Source organism: Gopherus flavomarginatus, chromosome 10, assembly GCF_025201925.1.
Source record: "Gopherus flavomarginatus isolate rGopFla2 chromosome 10, rGopFla2.mat.asm, whole genome shotgun sequence".
Classification (NCBI taxonomy): domain Eukaryota; kingdom Metazoa; phylum Chordata; order Testudines; family Testudinidae; genus Gopherus; species Gopherus flavomarginatus.
The window spans coordinates 20326481-20342727 of NC_066626.1; the positions used below are offsets into that span (position 1 = coordinate 20326481).

The 16247-nt window shown below is 40.4% G+C and overlaps 1 protein-coding gene across 4 annotated transcripts in view; it reads right to left on the minus strand.

Annotated features, from left to right (window-relative positions):
* PARD3B (par-3 family cell polarity regulator beta) overlaps positions 1-16247 on the minus strand; it is a 683847-nt gene that overhangs the window by 317118 nt on the left and 350482 nt on the right. For all 4 annotated transcript variants that reach the window (XM_050969567.1, XM_050969566.1, XM_050969565.1 and 1 more), the window contains 2 exons: positions 13010-13149; positions 11798-11926 (listed from right to left, as the gene is read on the minus strand). In XM_050969567.1, coding sequence (XP_050825524.1) covers positions 11798-11926; positions 13010-13149 — 269 coding nt within the window. The remainder of the gene's footprint in view (positions 1-11797; positions 11927-13009; positions 13150-16247) is intronic.

Genomic DNA, 16247 nt, shown 5'->3' on the forward strand with positions numbered 1-16247 from the left:
CAGCACTTTAATCTTCCAAGGATGATAAATTGCATTTCACATTTTACCACGTGAGACTCCATCAGAGACTTCAAAAAAACTCCAACTTCTTTTGTATACTCAAACTCTCATGGCAATTTTTATGAGAGAAAATGGTCTCCCTTTGTGAAAGAGTTTTGTCATAATAATAGCTCAGTGCTTTGCTGCACTCTTAACACCTAACTATCCAGCCTCGCTTCCTTCTGTAAGTTATGAGACTCTGAGAAGTAGACTGAGAGGTTCATTAACTAGTTAAGACTAAAGCCCCATTTCAGCCAGGCATTTACTCATGCAAGTAACCCCACTAACATCGAACATACTTTAAGGCAGGCATATGGTTGAGGACCTTGCTGAATCAGGACCTAAATTTGCACACTACCTTCAAGAAGAGTTTAGCACAGCACTGAGATATTACCCAGGCTCTATGGAACACTGTTAGTAGATGGTCAGCCACATACAAATCTTATTAATTTTTCTAACTGACTTAATAGCTACAGTTTTAAAGTAGGGATGGTAAAGAGAACATCCTTTGGCTAGTTTTGTCTACACACTTCAAATCCCAGAGAGGTTCACAATAAGAAGTCATATCCTAGAACAGTGGTTTTCAACTGCAGGTTGCGACCCAGTACTGGGTCGTGAAATGTAAGACCAATGGGAGCTGGGGGTGGGGTGGGGTGGGGTGTGCCTGCGGGCAAGAGCCACACGGAGCCACTTGCGCACTTCCGCCTAGGAGCCAGACCTGTTGCTGGCCCCTTCCGTGACACAGCGCAGTCCGCAGTGCCAGGACAGGCAGGAAACCTGCCTTAGCACCCTTGCTGTGCCGCTGACCGGGAGCCACCCGAGGTAAGCTCGTGCCCCAACCCCCTGCCCCAGCCCTGAGCCTCCTCCAAAACCCAGAGCCCCCACCCTGTATCCCAAGCCCCTAATGCCTGGCCCCACCCCGAGCTTGAACCCCCAGCCCAGAGCCCTGACCCCCTGCCACAGCCCAGAGCCACCTCCCATACCCTGAACCCCTCATTTCCAGCACCACCCCACAGCCCTCATCCCCGCACCCCAACCCTCTGCCCCAGCCCTCAGCCCCTCCCACACGCCAACAGGGTCCCCAGAAAAAAAGTTTGAAAATCACTGTCCTGGAAGAACTTTTTCATAGATACATTCATAGATCTTAGGGCCAGAAGGGACCATGATCATCATTTCTGATGGGTAGATAAATCAGATCTGATGATGCTTTCAGATAGTAACCCACTATAGCTGCCAAATGGATTTAAGTAATGACCAAAACAAATCTTGATTTTACAGCAAATAAATATTGTAGCCCAGATAGCTGGGAGTTGAGGCATAAAAAGCCTAAATTTTCTGTTGAGAGCCATATGTTATAGTGTCTCCACTCCTATTCATACGTCTTTCTGGTTTCTAATTTCATGGATTCAAGTGTGATGACAACTAAGACTTCAGAGCTTTCTGGTATATATGATGCCAAATATGCTGATATTATCTGGAGATCTTCAAGGGATTTTTCATAAGTGTTTGGAAACAGACAGACTATCCTGAATCAAAATCCAAGACAGCCATCCTTAAACACCTTCAAAGGATTTGGGTCCAAAGCAATGCCAGTTCCAAATGAAGTCAGCCCCTCTGCAGCTCTCAACACAGATATTGCTGACCCTCCTGGAGAAAGGCTGGGAACAAACTAAAATTCTTTGTTTTAATGGGAGCTAGACTGATACACAACAGCACTGGCAAAACCTCACTCTAGTACCGCAAAATGGTGCAAAAATAACACTCACTCAACAAAAATAGTCTTAACAAAAAAACTAAACAACTCAAACAAATTATTCTAAGCTAAGGAGGAAAAAAAAAAAAAACCAGAGGCAGCAGAAATAAACAGGTAGATGATACCAAGACCAGCTCGCCACACTTCATGCTATGATCCCCTGCATAAAAACGTGATAGTCATTTTAGATAATGAACAAGATAACTAAATAACACTGCCTCAGTACACTATTTCTATTACTCTAGCTGTTACCTATAGTAAGTATAGCTAATACTGCAAATACTGAGGTAACTATACACTTAGTTCATATAAACTGCAGAGTTTAAACGTTGACTACTAAACCCTTTGCAAAACGTTCTAATGTACAAAGATGCACGTGCATGGTCCTCTCTGTCAATACTTTTTAGATTGTTCCAGATTAGTGGTGCCCACAACTCCAAAAACAAGACTCTGCACAAGAAATTCTTGAGGGAGATGTGATTTTGATATGTATATAGTCTATAAAGCACCTTGGAATGAAAGATTCTATATACATTTAAGATTTTCTCCCCTGTATTTATATAAGGTACGAAAATATTCATATAGAAATTGTATTATATATTCTTTAAAAGCATTAAAATTTGATGTGTCTCATGGGCCAGATTTTCAAAAGCTAGACTTCATTTTTGAGAAAGAACAGTTAAGTGCTGAGGTGACTGAATTTATTTTAACCATAATTTAGGATACTTGTATAGGTGCCATAGGACTCTTTGCTGCTTATATATGAGAGGAATTCCTAATTTAATCTACTAATCAGGGATTTTAAACATATAAATTATTGAAATTGTGAGTACAAACAATTGAAGGTACAACAATGGTTAAGACTGCACTGAAATTTGGTGCAGTCTTTCCTGCAGATTAACAGGTAAGAAACAATAAAGAAATCAAGCTTAGAATACTTAAAATAAAAAGGACAACATTTCAGACAAGCAAGAAATCTTCCATTAGGTGAAGAATTCCAGGTAGTGCAAAGAATTAATTAGAAAAAAAGCTAAAACATAAAAGTTAATCGCAAAAGAGTGAGTGGAAGAAAAAGCATAACTGAACTTGCCACTAACCGTGCTTCCTTCCATACTGTATAATAAATACGTAAAAAGAGAGAATTCTAGATTTAAAGATCAACAGTTCACATTACACAGGTTCTTCTCCTATAGTATTTGTTATAAAAACACTAGTGACAAGGGTTTTTTGTTTTTTTTTGTTGCTTTGCTTTGTTTAGTTTCTCCCTCAGGGGAAAAATGTGTGTGGCAACAAGACAAATAATGATCACAACTAGACTTGGTTATTCAAAACCATCTTTAAAACAACAGAGATACAAAGCTTACAGTAATGTGCACGCCAAGGCTTAAAATACATAAAAATACATATTAACCTTTTCAATGCTTTATGATTTGTGACAAGTTTGGTGGAAGGGCACTTCTCTGCCTCTGTGCATACACATCCTGTAGCTTGAACACTCATTAAAAATAACAAGAACATTTTTAAAAGCCACTGCCCCGAGAATGAACAGCGCCATACCATAGAAGGGTTAAGCTTTAGCTGATTCTAATTTAAGTGGCTTTGTATTTTACCAACTTGGAGAAAAATAAAAATGATCTTTAAATCATTTTAAAAAGAGTGCCACCTTAAGATCACACATTTTTTCCTGGGGAAAATGAGAGAAGAGAGAGAGAGATAAATACATGATCAAAACTCTGTGTATATTTTCAGAAATAGGAAGGTAGCCTCAGTTTGATGTATGTTTTATTTATTTTGATAATAGCTGGATAATCCATCCCTGATCAGTGAGTCATTTTTTCTCTAATCTTTAAACATTTTAGAAAATTTACACAGTACTGCATAGCTTAAATCCAAAATGCATCTATAGTATGCACTAATCACAGGCTAGTCTGTAGTCGAGGATAATTAAGCAATTCAAGATCATCCTGAGTTTGTAACCAGCTCCTTACTCAGCTATTACATAGATTCATAGATTGTAGGGCTGGAAGGGACCTTGAGAGGTCATCGAGTCCAGTCCCCTGCCCTCATGGCAGGACTAAATACTGCCAAGACCATCCCTGATAGCCATTTATCTAACCTACTCTTAAATATCTCCAGAGATGGAGATTCTGCAACCTCCCTAGGCAGTTTAACAAGTGGCAGGAATTCCTAGTGCCTTTTGGCTAACTGGACAGTCTGTGGTTGGCCCAAATTCTACTTTCCTCATCTGCTTCAATAAGAAAATCTCATAAGAGCCCCTTATTCTCTTTCTGAGTAATGACAATAACTCAAGGAGCATGCTTTAGGTTTTATTTAATGTTTATAATGGACGATCAATGTAATCATACAGCTCTCCATGTTAACTTTGACAGGGTTAGTATAACTAAATCCCAATCCTCTGCAATCCAATAATATCCTCTTTTTACAACATCCCCTCACCTACACCAGCAGCAAGAGACACTAAGGATAAAGGTTTACTGCTCTCAATATCTAATTTTTATATTTGATAGCAAATTATCAGCATAAGATCAGAATGGCAATACCCTCAAACAGTGCTCCTATGCAATCTAATACAGTTGAAATGTTACTGAGGGCAAACCTTCCTAAAGAGAGGCTTTGTTTTACCATCCCTATTACCTTACCTTATAACAAACTCTACTACTGTTAGGGGGCAGGTACCAGAAAGTCACCCTGGGTTATTTTACTCATTTCTATCAAGACTAGTGCTTGAAGCAGCCAATATGTTCAAATAACAATGGAATGATAAACAAAATAAAGGTGTTTTGCACCATGCCTTGGAGACTGTGAAAGACACAGTCTGCCATGAGGACACAGAGTGTTTGAATTGGACCTTTCAACAGCAAGGTTGCCAAACAATTCAGATATTTTGAGATCACCAACAACAACTTGAAGTGAACTCATATATTCAGAGCACTGCTCAAATGTAGAACCGGTATGCCGTAGCAGCTTTTACCCTATTGTTAAAACCACTAACATCACAAACTTTTGGGTCATATTCTACATGCAGTACACAGGGTCTCAGCCTGTAGCTAAAATCATCCTTAGCAAATATTGGATTAACCATCTACTCTCCTCCTAAAAACAAACATTCTAAGTTATTTTGTTTCTGTTTTCTTCACCTCCTCTTCTAATCCTCTAATTCTTTCTTCTCTTCTAATCCTCTGCCACCAAAAATGTATTGTTAGTGGCAGAGAATTACTCTAATTCAATCTCAAAATTAAAAACAAACAAAAGAGGCACATCAAGTAGTTTTGATTCCTTTTAAATCTCCGCTGAGACTATTTTCAGATGCCATATGACTTCGATCAAACATTGCATTAATCTGAACATCTGGTAGCCAAGCATTATTGTAAGCCATATTTCTATAGCAAGTTACCAAGCAAATATTACTGAAACGTTTCTAAATTAGAAGGACATGTTCCTTAAAAGCATCCAATACAAATTTCAGGTATTAAAATACGTTATATGGTAAGTCAAAGGGTTTACAAGGACTATAGTACTGTATTAGAATTCACATGTCATCACTATTGCTCTGAGGGCCATCTGTGCATCATTCTCATAGAGAAAGTAATTTAAGTGAAGGATAAATGTGGCTACCTTTTGGGTCTCAATCTTGCCAGTAAGGAGTAACTTGTGAAATATAGCTAATCCTTGCTTTAGGGTCTAGAATTGACTAGCAAGCTTGGCAGATAGAAATTATAAATACATTAGAAATCTCTACAGCCTCTTTTACCCACCAGAGATTGCTGTGATTTCCAGGAAAATCTGACATACAGCAGCAAAGCAGAACACATAACACTAGGTGGGAAAGATATAGACACGGAAATGGTTAAAAAAAATAAAAAGAATGGCACACTAAAAAACCCATACACTTCTCAAGCAATGGTATTTTCTAACTTACATAACACAACTGTTTGGTTTTTTTCCCTTTATCTTTATTGTTTAAAAAACTGGGGAGAGGAAGAAGGAGAATTATATTTGAGTTCTGATCCTAAATATGATGGACAGGTTTGTACATTTATTTAGAAATTCTCGCCTTCATGCCCATAGCCCATACATACAGTGAATTTAGAGCTCAGGATCTTTCTAAATAGGGCTTCACCAAGGTCAGCATGGTTGGCAGCTCTGGGAACCACTAATTAGCAATGTTATCTCTTTAATAAACCTGGGATGGATTTGATAGCATTCCATCACTAATTTTTCCCCTTACATAATTGCTCAAGCAAAAAGGAAAATTAAAACAAAAATAGATTAGCTCAGCACACTTCATTTTGGCTCTGGATCAGGAGTACATGTACAGGAAGCAGTGGCTAGTAGCTGCAGAAAGACAGAGGGTCACATCACAGCAACTAACCTACTCCAGGGCTTCCGATAGTGGCGCAGGCAACACATACACTTTGCTCAACAAGGATTAAGTGATAACAAGGAAACAAGAGGAAAAGTATGAGAAAACATACCAAAGTGGATTGCAAAAGGAGATGGTGCTAACAGGGGGAAAAGTGAAGTCCTGACAAAAGGAGAAGGCAAGTTCTTCAAGTAAGAAAACAAGAAAGGCCATTTGTTTTCTTCAGAGAAAACAGAATGAGACAAAGGCAGGAAGTGCTGTCCTTCCTTTATCCTGCAGCGCTCTCACTGGAAAGACAAGTATATGCATCAGTTGAGATAAGGGAAAAGAGATGGCCTTCTTTGAGAGGAAACAAGTATGTATCTCTACATTAATGGACTCCTCCTCTGAATATTTAAGGTGGAAAGGAATATGGTTTCACATTCAAGGTTTCCCAAAGCACTGCTCTATTTGACAGTAGTACACTGGCTTAGTAAATTAATGTGAAATCTGTTAAACAGCTTAAGAACAGCTCACACAGAACATTTGCCAAGAAGGCAAGGTTCTCCCCTATCAGCCCTGAGACCTAATATAGAATTTTCCCTTCAGCACATATAACCGCCACACAATTTGCCACAATTGGTATTCCCAATTTAGGAGATGCCAGTACTGAACAACGGCACTGTCAGTATTGTGTAGGCAAGCTTCAGAGCCTGTCAGCAACCAGTGTCGTTAGTCCATTACTTTCACAAGCAATGAAATTCACCATATAGCGAACAGGAGCTGCTAACAGGGAGTTTTGCAAGGGAGTTCTCCAGGTGAAGGAGGAGCACATACAGCATCTGTGGGGTAAGTGACTGTCTGCAGTGTTTGGGTTTGTGTGTGTGTTTGGGGGTTACTTGCTGTGTGCTGAGCTTGTGTTTGTCAGTCTGTGTGGTTTGTTTGAAGGACCGTGTGCTGTAGCTGGCAGTTGGAGGTGGAGCTACTAGGAAGGTTTGAAAGCTAGAAGCCTCTGGTAATTGGCTGAGCCTTAACCAGTGGGCGGGGCATTCACTCAGGCCAGGGCTTTATAAAGCTGCGCACAAGCGACCAGGGAGCTTAGCGAACAGGAGCTGCTAACAGGGAGTTTTGCAAGGGAGTTCTCCAGGTGAAGGAGGAGCACATACAGCATCTGTGGGCAAAGAGGAGTGGACAGAGAGCTGTAGACGGGAATTTGAGAGTTTGACAGAGGGAGGCATACAATGGTGAGGAGGACCCGCAACACCTGTGCCAGCACTGCTTCTGTCTCCTCCACCTGCGCCTGTAGCCAGACAGAGCACCAAAGCATGGATGCTTTTACCCAGATTCTGGTGTGGGCTTGCAAAAACTGTAATTTGCAATTTCCACTTACTGATATCCAGGCTGGGGGTGGCATCCAATGTGAAAGGTGCCTACTGGTGGAATCTCTCAGGCAACAGGTGGGAGAGCTACAGGAGGAGGTGGCCAGGCTGAGGAACATCCATGTCCATGAGCAATTCCTGGACAGTATCCATGTGGAGATAGCTGATGGTGCTGTCCCAGTTGACAGGACTACTGACACTCCAGTGGAAGAGGAGATGCCTCAGGGTGTACCTGACACACCAGTGGAGGAGGAGGCTCAGGGTGTACCCAGCCAGCTGATTACTTCTAGCAGTGGGCAGTGCTCCACTGCTGCTGCAAACCCTCCTGTTGTGGTAAAATATACAGGAGAGAAGAAATCACCCCCAACAGTTAAGGGGGTGAAGCCTCGTACCCCTAAGGCTGGGAGGTCTGCTGCCACCACTGATAAGAAACGTAGGGTAGTGGTGGTTGGAGACTCTCTGCTGAGGGGGACGGAGACACCCATCTGTCGCCCTGACCGTTCATCCCGGGAGGTATGCTGCCTGCCAGGGGCCCGTATCCGAGATGTTACAGAGGCTTTGTCGAGGATTATCCGGCCTTCTGACTACTATCCCATGCTACTCATCCATGTGGGCACAAATGATACTGCGAGGTGTGACGCTGAGCAGATCAAGAGTGACTACAGGGCTCTGGGAGTACGGGTTAAGGAGTTTGGAGCGCAGGTGGTATTCTCTTCGATTCTTCCTGTTGAAGGTAGGGGTCCGGGCAGAGACAGATGCATCGTGGAGGTGAATGCCTGGCTGCGAAGATGGTGTCGCCAGGAGGGCTTTGGCTTCCTCGACCACGGGATGCTACTTGAGGAAGGACTGCTAGGAACAGATGGCGTTCACCTTTCGAAGAGGGGAAAGGCCTTATTTGCGCACAGACTGGCTAACCTGGTAAGGAGGGCTTTAAACTAGGTTCGACGGGGACAGGTGAGCAAAGCCCACAGGTAAGTGGGGAACAAGACCTGGGAGATGGGATGGAAACAGGAGGGAGCACGGGCTATAATGGCAGAGAGGAAGGAGGGTCAGGGCAAAGCTGGGAGGCAAAATCAAACCAGTATCTTAGATGCCTTTATACAAATGCAAGAAGTATGGGTAATAAGCAGGAAGAACTGGAAGTGCTAATAAATAAATACAACTATGACATTATTGGCATTACTGAAACTTGGTGGGATAATACACACGACTGGAATGTTGGTGTGGATGGGTATAGTTTGCTCAGGAAGGATAGACAGGGGAAAAAGGGAGGAGGTGTTGCCTTATATATTAAAAATGTACACACTTGGACTGAGGTGGAGATGGACATAGGAGACGGAAGGGTGGAGAGTCTCTGGGTTAGGCTAAACGGGGTAAAAAACACAGGTGATGTCGTGCTGGGAGTCTACTACAGGCCACCTAATCAGGCAGAAGAGGTGGATGAGGCTTTTTTCAAACAACTAACAAAATCATCCAAAGCCCAAGATTTGGTGGTGATGGGGGACTTCAACTATCCAGATATATGTTGGGACAATAACACCGCGGGGCACAGACTATCCAATAAGTTCCTGGACTGCATTGCAGACAACTTTTTGTTTCAGAAAGTTGAAAAAGCTACTGGGGGGAAGCTGTTCTAGACTTGATTTTAACAAATAGGGAGGAACTTGTTGAGAATTTGAAAGTAGAAGGAAGCTTGGGTGAAAGTGATCATGAAATCATAGAATTTGCAATTCTAAGGAAGGGTAGAAGGGAGTACAGCAGAATAGAGACAATGGATTTCAGGAAGGCGGATTTTGGTAAGCTCAGAGAGCTGATAGGCAAGGTCCCATGGGAATTAAGACTGAGCGGAAAAACAACTGAGGAAAGTTGGCAGTTTTTCAAAGGGATGCTATTAAGGGCCCAAAAGCAAGTTATTCCGATGGTTAGGAAAGATAGAAAATGTGGCAAAAGACCACCTTGGCTTACCCTTGAGATCTTGCGTGACCTACAAAATAAAAAGGCGTCATATAAAAAATGGAAACTAGGTCAGATCACGAAGGATGAATATAGGCAAATAACACAGGAATGCAGAGGCAAGATTAGAAAAGCAAAGGCACAAAATGAACTCAAACTAGCTATGGGAATAAAGGGAAACAAGAAGACTTTTTATCAATACATTAGAAGCAAGAGGAAGACGAAGGACAGGGTAGGCCCACTGCTCAATGAGGAGGGGGTAACAGTAACGGGAGATTTGGAAATGGCAGAGATGCTTAATGACTTCTTTGTTTCGGTCTTCACTGAGAAGTCTGAAGGAATGTCTAGTATAGTGAATGCTTACGGGAAGAGGGTAGATTTAGAAGAGAAAATAAGGAAAGAGCAAGTTAAATATCACTTAGAAAAGTTAGATGCCTGCAAGTCACCAGGGCCTGATGAAATGCATCCTAGAATACTCAAGGAGTTAATAGAAGAGGTATCTGAGCCTCTAGCTATTATCTTTGGGAAATCATGGGAGACGGGGGAGATTCCAGAAGACTGGAAGGGGGCAAATATAGTGCCCATCTATAAAAAGGGAAATAAAAACAACCCAGGAAACTACAGACCAGTTAGTTTAACTTCTGTGCCAGGGAAGATAATGGAGCAGGTAATCAAAGAAATCATCTGCAAACACTTGGAAGGTGGTAAGGTGATAGGGAATAGCCAGCATGGATTTGTAAAGAACAAATCGTGTCAAACTAATCTGATAACATTCTTTGATAGGATAACGAGCCTTGTGGATAAGGGAGAAGCGGTGGATGTGATATATCTAGACTTCAGTAAGGCATTTGATACAGTCTCGCATGATATTCTTATAGATAAGCTAGGAAAGTACAATTTAGATGGGGCTACTATAAGGTGGGTGCATAACTGGCTGGATAACCGTACTCAGAGAGTAGTTGTTAATGGCTCCCAATCCTGCTGGAAAGGTATAACAAGTGGGGTTCCGCAGGGTTCTGTTTTGGGACCGGTTCTGTTCAATATCTTCATCAACGATTTAGATGTTGGCATAGAAAGTACGCTTATTAAGTTTGTGGACGATACCAAACTGGGAGGGATTGCAACTGCTTTGGAGGACAGGGTCAAAATTCAAAATGATCTGGACAAGTTGGAGAAATGGTCTGAGGTAAACAGGATGAAGTTCAATAAAGATAAATGCAAAGTGCTCCACTTAGGAAGGAACAATCAGTTTCACACATACAGAATGGGAAGAGACTGTCTAGGAAGGAGTATGGCAGAAAGAGATCTAGGGGTCGTAGTGGACCACAAGCTTAATATGAGTCAACAGTGTGATACTGTTGCAAAAAAAGCAAACGTGATTCTGGGATGCATTAACAGGTGTGTTGTAAACAAGACACGAGAAGTCATTCTTCCGCTTTACTCTGCGCTGGTTAGGCCTCAACTGGAGTATTGTGTCCAGTTCTGGGCACCGCATTTCAAGAAAGATGTGGAGAAATTGGAGAGGGTCCAGAGAAGAGCAACAAGAATGATTAAAGGTCTTGAGAACATGACCTATCAAGGAAGGCTGAAGGAATTGGGTTTGTTTAGTTTGGAAAAGAGAAGACTGAGAGGGGACATGATAGCAGTTTTCAGGTATCTAAAAGGGTGTCATCAGGAGGAGGGAGAAAACTTGTTCACCTTAGCCTCCAATGATAGAACAAGAAGCAATGGGCTTAAACTGCAGCAAGGGAGATTTAGGTTGGACATTAGGAAAAAGTTCCTAACTGTCAGGGTAGTTAAACACTGGAATAGATTGCCTAGGGAAGTTGTGGAATCTCCATCTCTGGAGATATTTAAGAGTAGGTTAGATAAATGTCTATCAGGGATGGTCTAGACAGTATTTGGTCCTGCCATGAGGGCAGGGGACTGGACTCGATGACCTCTCGAGGTCCCTTCCAGTCCTAGAGTCTATGAGTCTATGAGTCTATATACACTCAAACTTAAAACAAAACCCTAAGCATAAAAAAAAGAGTACTTTATTTTCAGGCATGCTCAATCTCATCCTTGCATAATTCATTTACAGTATTCCCTTGTGAATTATGCCTATGATGTCACTTCTGGGATGAAAATCAAATTCCAAAGAACTGCATTAAATAATGGGTAAAATTAAATATAAATACTTCTCCAAGACCAGCCTTAAATAATAGCCCTTCACTGGCTTCTCATCCAGCGGCAGTTTACTTGTATTTCTTAGGTCAATTTTTAAACAAAGAGAACTAGTCTGATTTGGCATAGCAGAAAGAACATTACCAGCTCTCGAGGCAGAAAGGCTTCCTCCTGCCGAGCCACGATCAGAGAGACAGTCTCCCCTTGCTTAGTGCTTCTCAACATAGCCACTAGTTCTTCTTGGGTCCTGCCAGTGACATCTCTGCCATTCACCTAAAGGACGTAATTAGGAAACAAACAAACAAACAATAACTCTGACTAACAAGTGCTGTCTTTGATTTTCTAAACTGGGAGAGGTGTAGTTCAGTGGTCTGAGAACCAAGAAATGTTGAGTTTTAAGGGTTGTCTGCATGATCCGTAGCACAGACCACAGGACCGTGAGTTGCAGCACACACTGAAGTGTTGAGCTGTGACTGCCCTGTGTAGACCCTACTAGCGGGAAATACAAAGTACCTAGCTTGCATTGAGGTAGTCTTCTGGGACTACATTATTGCAAATTAGACACCTGTGAGTTCATGCTAGCAAGGTTTATATAGGGCAGTTACAGAGCAACACTTCAGTGCGTGATGAAATTCACACCCCCGTAATCTGCGCTGCAGAGCCATGCACCCAAGCTCTTAATTTGGTTGCCACAGCAAGTTTCCTCTCAGGCCTGCACAAATCACTTATCCTCTTTGCTAGTTTTCACCATCTGTTAATGGGGATTTATAATACCTACCTGGCAGGGGTTTTGTAAAGATTAATCAGTTTGAAAAGCTCTTTGAAAATGAAAACCACTAAACAAGAAGTAAGTAATATTGTTTACATTAGTGCTCTTTGAGGTTAGCAAGTAAAAATAACCCCACAGATAATGAGTTCATAAGTCATACAAGTATGAACATTTAAAACCGAGAAAATACAATGCAACTGATTTAAAATATGCATTAGAAAAACATTCACAATGAATACACAGATTCTTGAATATTATTTCAATTGATGTATCTATTTTCAAAATCAGGCAGCCATTTTATCAGCTCTCCCTTATTTGAATGCCTTGCAAGACTATTTTCATAGGCACCTGATTCTGAACTGTATATTTAAGTCAACAAGCAGTATGAAAGCATGGTACTTTTAAAAAAACCCAACAACATACAATATGGGGAAATATGGAGTTTAAATTAGGAACATGCCATGCTATGCTGGTCACTAGTAATTATAGAAAATACGAATATATATAAAACATATATTTTAAAAGTCAATAAACAATCTTTAGTGGTGAGAAAGGAACGGATGTTTGATATTCCCAGTTCTGCTAACCTCCAGTATTCGGTCTCCTGACTGCAAACGACCATCTTTGACTGCTGCCCCTTTTGGCAAAATATTCTTCACAAAAATAGGACCAGGGCCATGGATTGAAGAGTCTCTGGTAACCACAGTGAAACCAAGTCCTTCAGGACCTAGCGTGCAGATAGAGAAGGCTCATTGTAAATTTCAACAAGAAAATGATATTCATTAAAATAACGGGACAGTAAAATTTAAAAACAAAGTATCAAGAGCAAGCATTTAGATTAGATTTCAACGAAAGCTGCTTCAGCCATTGAGCATGATTTCATGGAGGACCAGAAGAGTAAGTATTTCGCCACTGTCAGAAGAGAGAGGTTCAGATCCTGCTGTTAATATGCATGGAGGGCTCACTCTAAATATAATGCCTCTTTCCCAGGTAGTTTTGGGACTGCTTTAGATATTAATCCTTTAGAGTCAAATCATCTCATAAAATAGTTTGCGCATAGTGGTGTAAAGCAAAGAAAATTATGGTAAAAAAACTAGGCAAAGCAGCACAAATACAGGAAGGGGGATTGACTGACACTATATTGTGTGCCTATAATCAATGACATGATTGTTACCCAAAATATGCTCAAAATTCAATTAAAGGCAGAAATATGGTGACAGTGATGAAGAGCACAATAACTTTATACCATTCAAAGGGTATGGAAAACTGTACTTAAGTCTTGGTAATGTGGAATGACTCGATATTATTTTAAGCAGAAATCTATGCACACTTAGGTTTTCATCGGATCGGCAAGGGTCTGGGAGATTGAGGTTATCAAAGCCAGCCCTGCATATTGGCATTAAAGACACTGCTTCACATGATATCTCACAAGTTACAACTTCAGAGAACTTGCAAGAGTGCTGAAGGAGCCATGTCCAAGTGATGTTTCTTGAGATCCTTTCTGTCCTAAGAGTGAAGGAAGACAGAAAGAAGGAGATTCTGGTAGAGAACTGTTGACTAAGCAGTGTAAGGTAGCAGGTTTTAATCGTGAGGAACATTGACCTATCTCTTATGGAGAGAGTGGTTGTATAGATTGGATAGCCTCCACTTTAGCAGAAGGCGAACCAAGCTTCTAGGGAACAGCAGGATGTTTAACAACAAAAGGAGTGAGTGAAGCGAGGGAAGGACGAACAAATGAGCATTTATTTAGCGCAAAATCAAGATGCCACGAACCAAATTAATCAAGGCACCAAGAGAAGAAAAATTTTAATTGCCTGTACACCAACGCTAGGAGTGGGAGTAATAAACGAGCAATTAAAATTGCTCATTTATGAGGATAAATTCAACCTTGTTGATATTATTGAAACATGGTGGAAAAATTTGTATGACTGGAATGTCAACATCTCTGGTTATAACCTATTTAAGGAAGGATCAAGTGTGCAAAAAGGAATGAGTAGCAGCACTCTGTGTCATGATGGCATTGCCTATTTCCAAGCCACTGACCAACTTTGGAAGCAAATAATCTTGAATGCTTATGGATCAATGTTTTAACAGTTAAAGCACAAGACTGGTACTAATGCGTGTCTGCTCCAGACCACCAAATCAAGAGAGAAGACAACGACTGTCTCCTTAAGCACCCATCTGTAATATATAGTGAAAACTCAACATGAGCGATTTCAAATTTGGGTGATATATACTAGAGTTCTCATGCTGCCAGTATTAGAACACCCTTGCAATTTCTAAAAGTCATATCTGACTATTTCCTAACACAAAAAGTGTGGCAGCTATAACGGGAATTCTATATTGAACCTCAGATTGAAAGCTAAAGAAGAATATATCACAGAACTAAAAATTAGTGGTAGCTTAATTCAAGTGATCATGACTATCTTACATTTGTTATGTGTAAACAGAATTTAATAGAGTTAATGTTGCAAAGCAGAAAACAATTATGAACCAAATCAGCTGGGAGAAAAATTTAAATAAAAATATGAATGATAATTGGGAACTGTTTCAGAACATTTTACTCGATGCCCCAAAAGCCACAAATCGAGAAAGCAGGCTATGACAGTTTAAAAATAAAAAATAAACCTCAGCCTGGTTCAAAAGGGAAGCAAAAAAGCAGCAATATAAACAGAACAAAAACAACCCCATTAATAATAAATGTAAAAAACGGGGCACTGATAACAATAAATAGAAGTTATTTGCTAGGAATTGTTGAAAATTGATAAGGGACGCAAAAGGACACAAGCAGAAATATATGGCCAGCAGAGAGACCACACAGTAAGAAAGAGGGTTTTGTGTTTTTTTGAAAACATCACAAATAAAAGAAATCTTAACAATGACATTGGTCCATTATTGGATGGAAATGGTAGAACTGTCAGTAATAATAACGAAAAGACAGAAGTGTTAAATAAATATTTCTGTTTTGCACTTAGGAAAAAGCCAGATGATGTATTCCTATCATACGATGATGGAACACTTTCCATTCCAACAATAATTACACAGAATGTTAAACAGCAGCCAAAGTTACACACCTTTAAATCAGCAGTTTTAAAAGAGCTGACCAAAGAACTCTCTTGAGCATTAACTGCTTATGTTTAGTAAGACTTGGAACACTGGAGATGTTCTAGTGGACCAGAAAAAGCTAACATTTTACCAATATTTAAAAAGAGTAAATAGGATGACCTGAGTAACTATAGGCCTGCCAGCCTGACAGTAATCCCAAGTAAAATAACAGAATGGCTGATGCGGGACTTGAATAATAAAGAATTAATGTTTTTATAATACCAACTAACATGAGTTTATGGAAAATAAAACTTGTCAAACCAAGTTATTATCATTTTTTGATGAGATAATAGGTTTGCTTGATAAATACACTTAAACTTCTGTAAGGCATTTGGCTTGGTATCACGTTACATTTTGATTAAAAAAACAGAATACTAAAAAAATAACATGGCACATATTAAATGGATTAAAAACTAGCATACTGATAGCGAAATATAATTGTAAATAGGGAATCAACATCAAAAGGGTGTGTTTCCAGTAAGGTCCTGCAGGGATTGGTTCTGGTCTCTAAGCTATTTAATATTTTTGTCAATGCTCTGAAAGAAAACATAAAATCACTACTGATAAAGTTTGCAGATGACACAGAGTGTGGGACTGGTAAATAATGAAGGTGATAGATCTGGACTGCTTAGCAAAGGAAGTGAAGGCAAATTTCAATACAGCCCAATATAAGGTCATACCATCTAGGAACAAAGAACAGAGGCCTTACTTACAGGATGG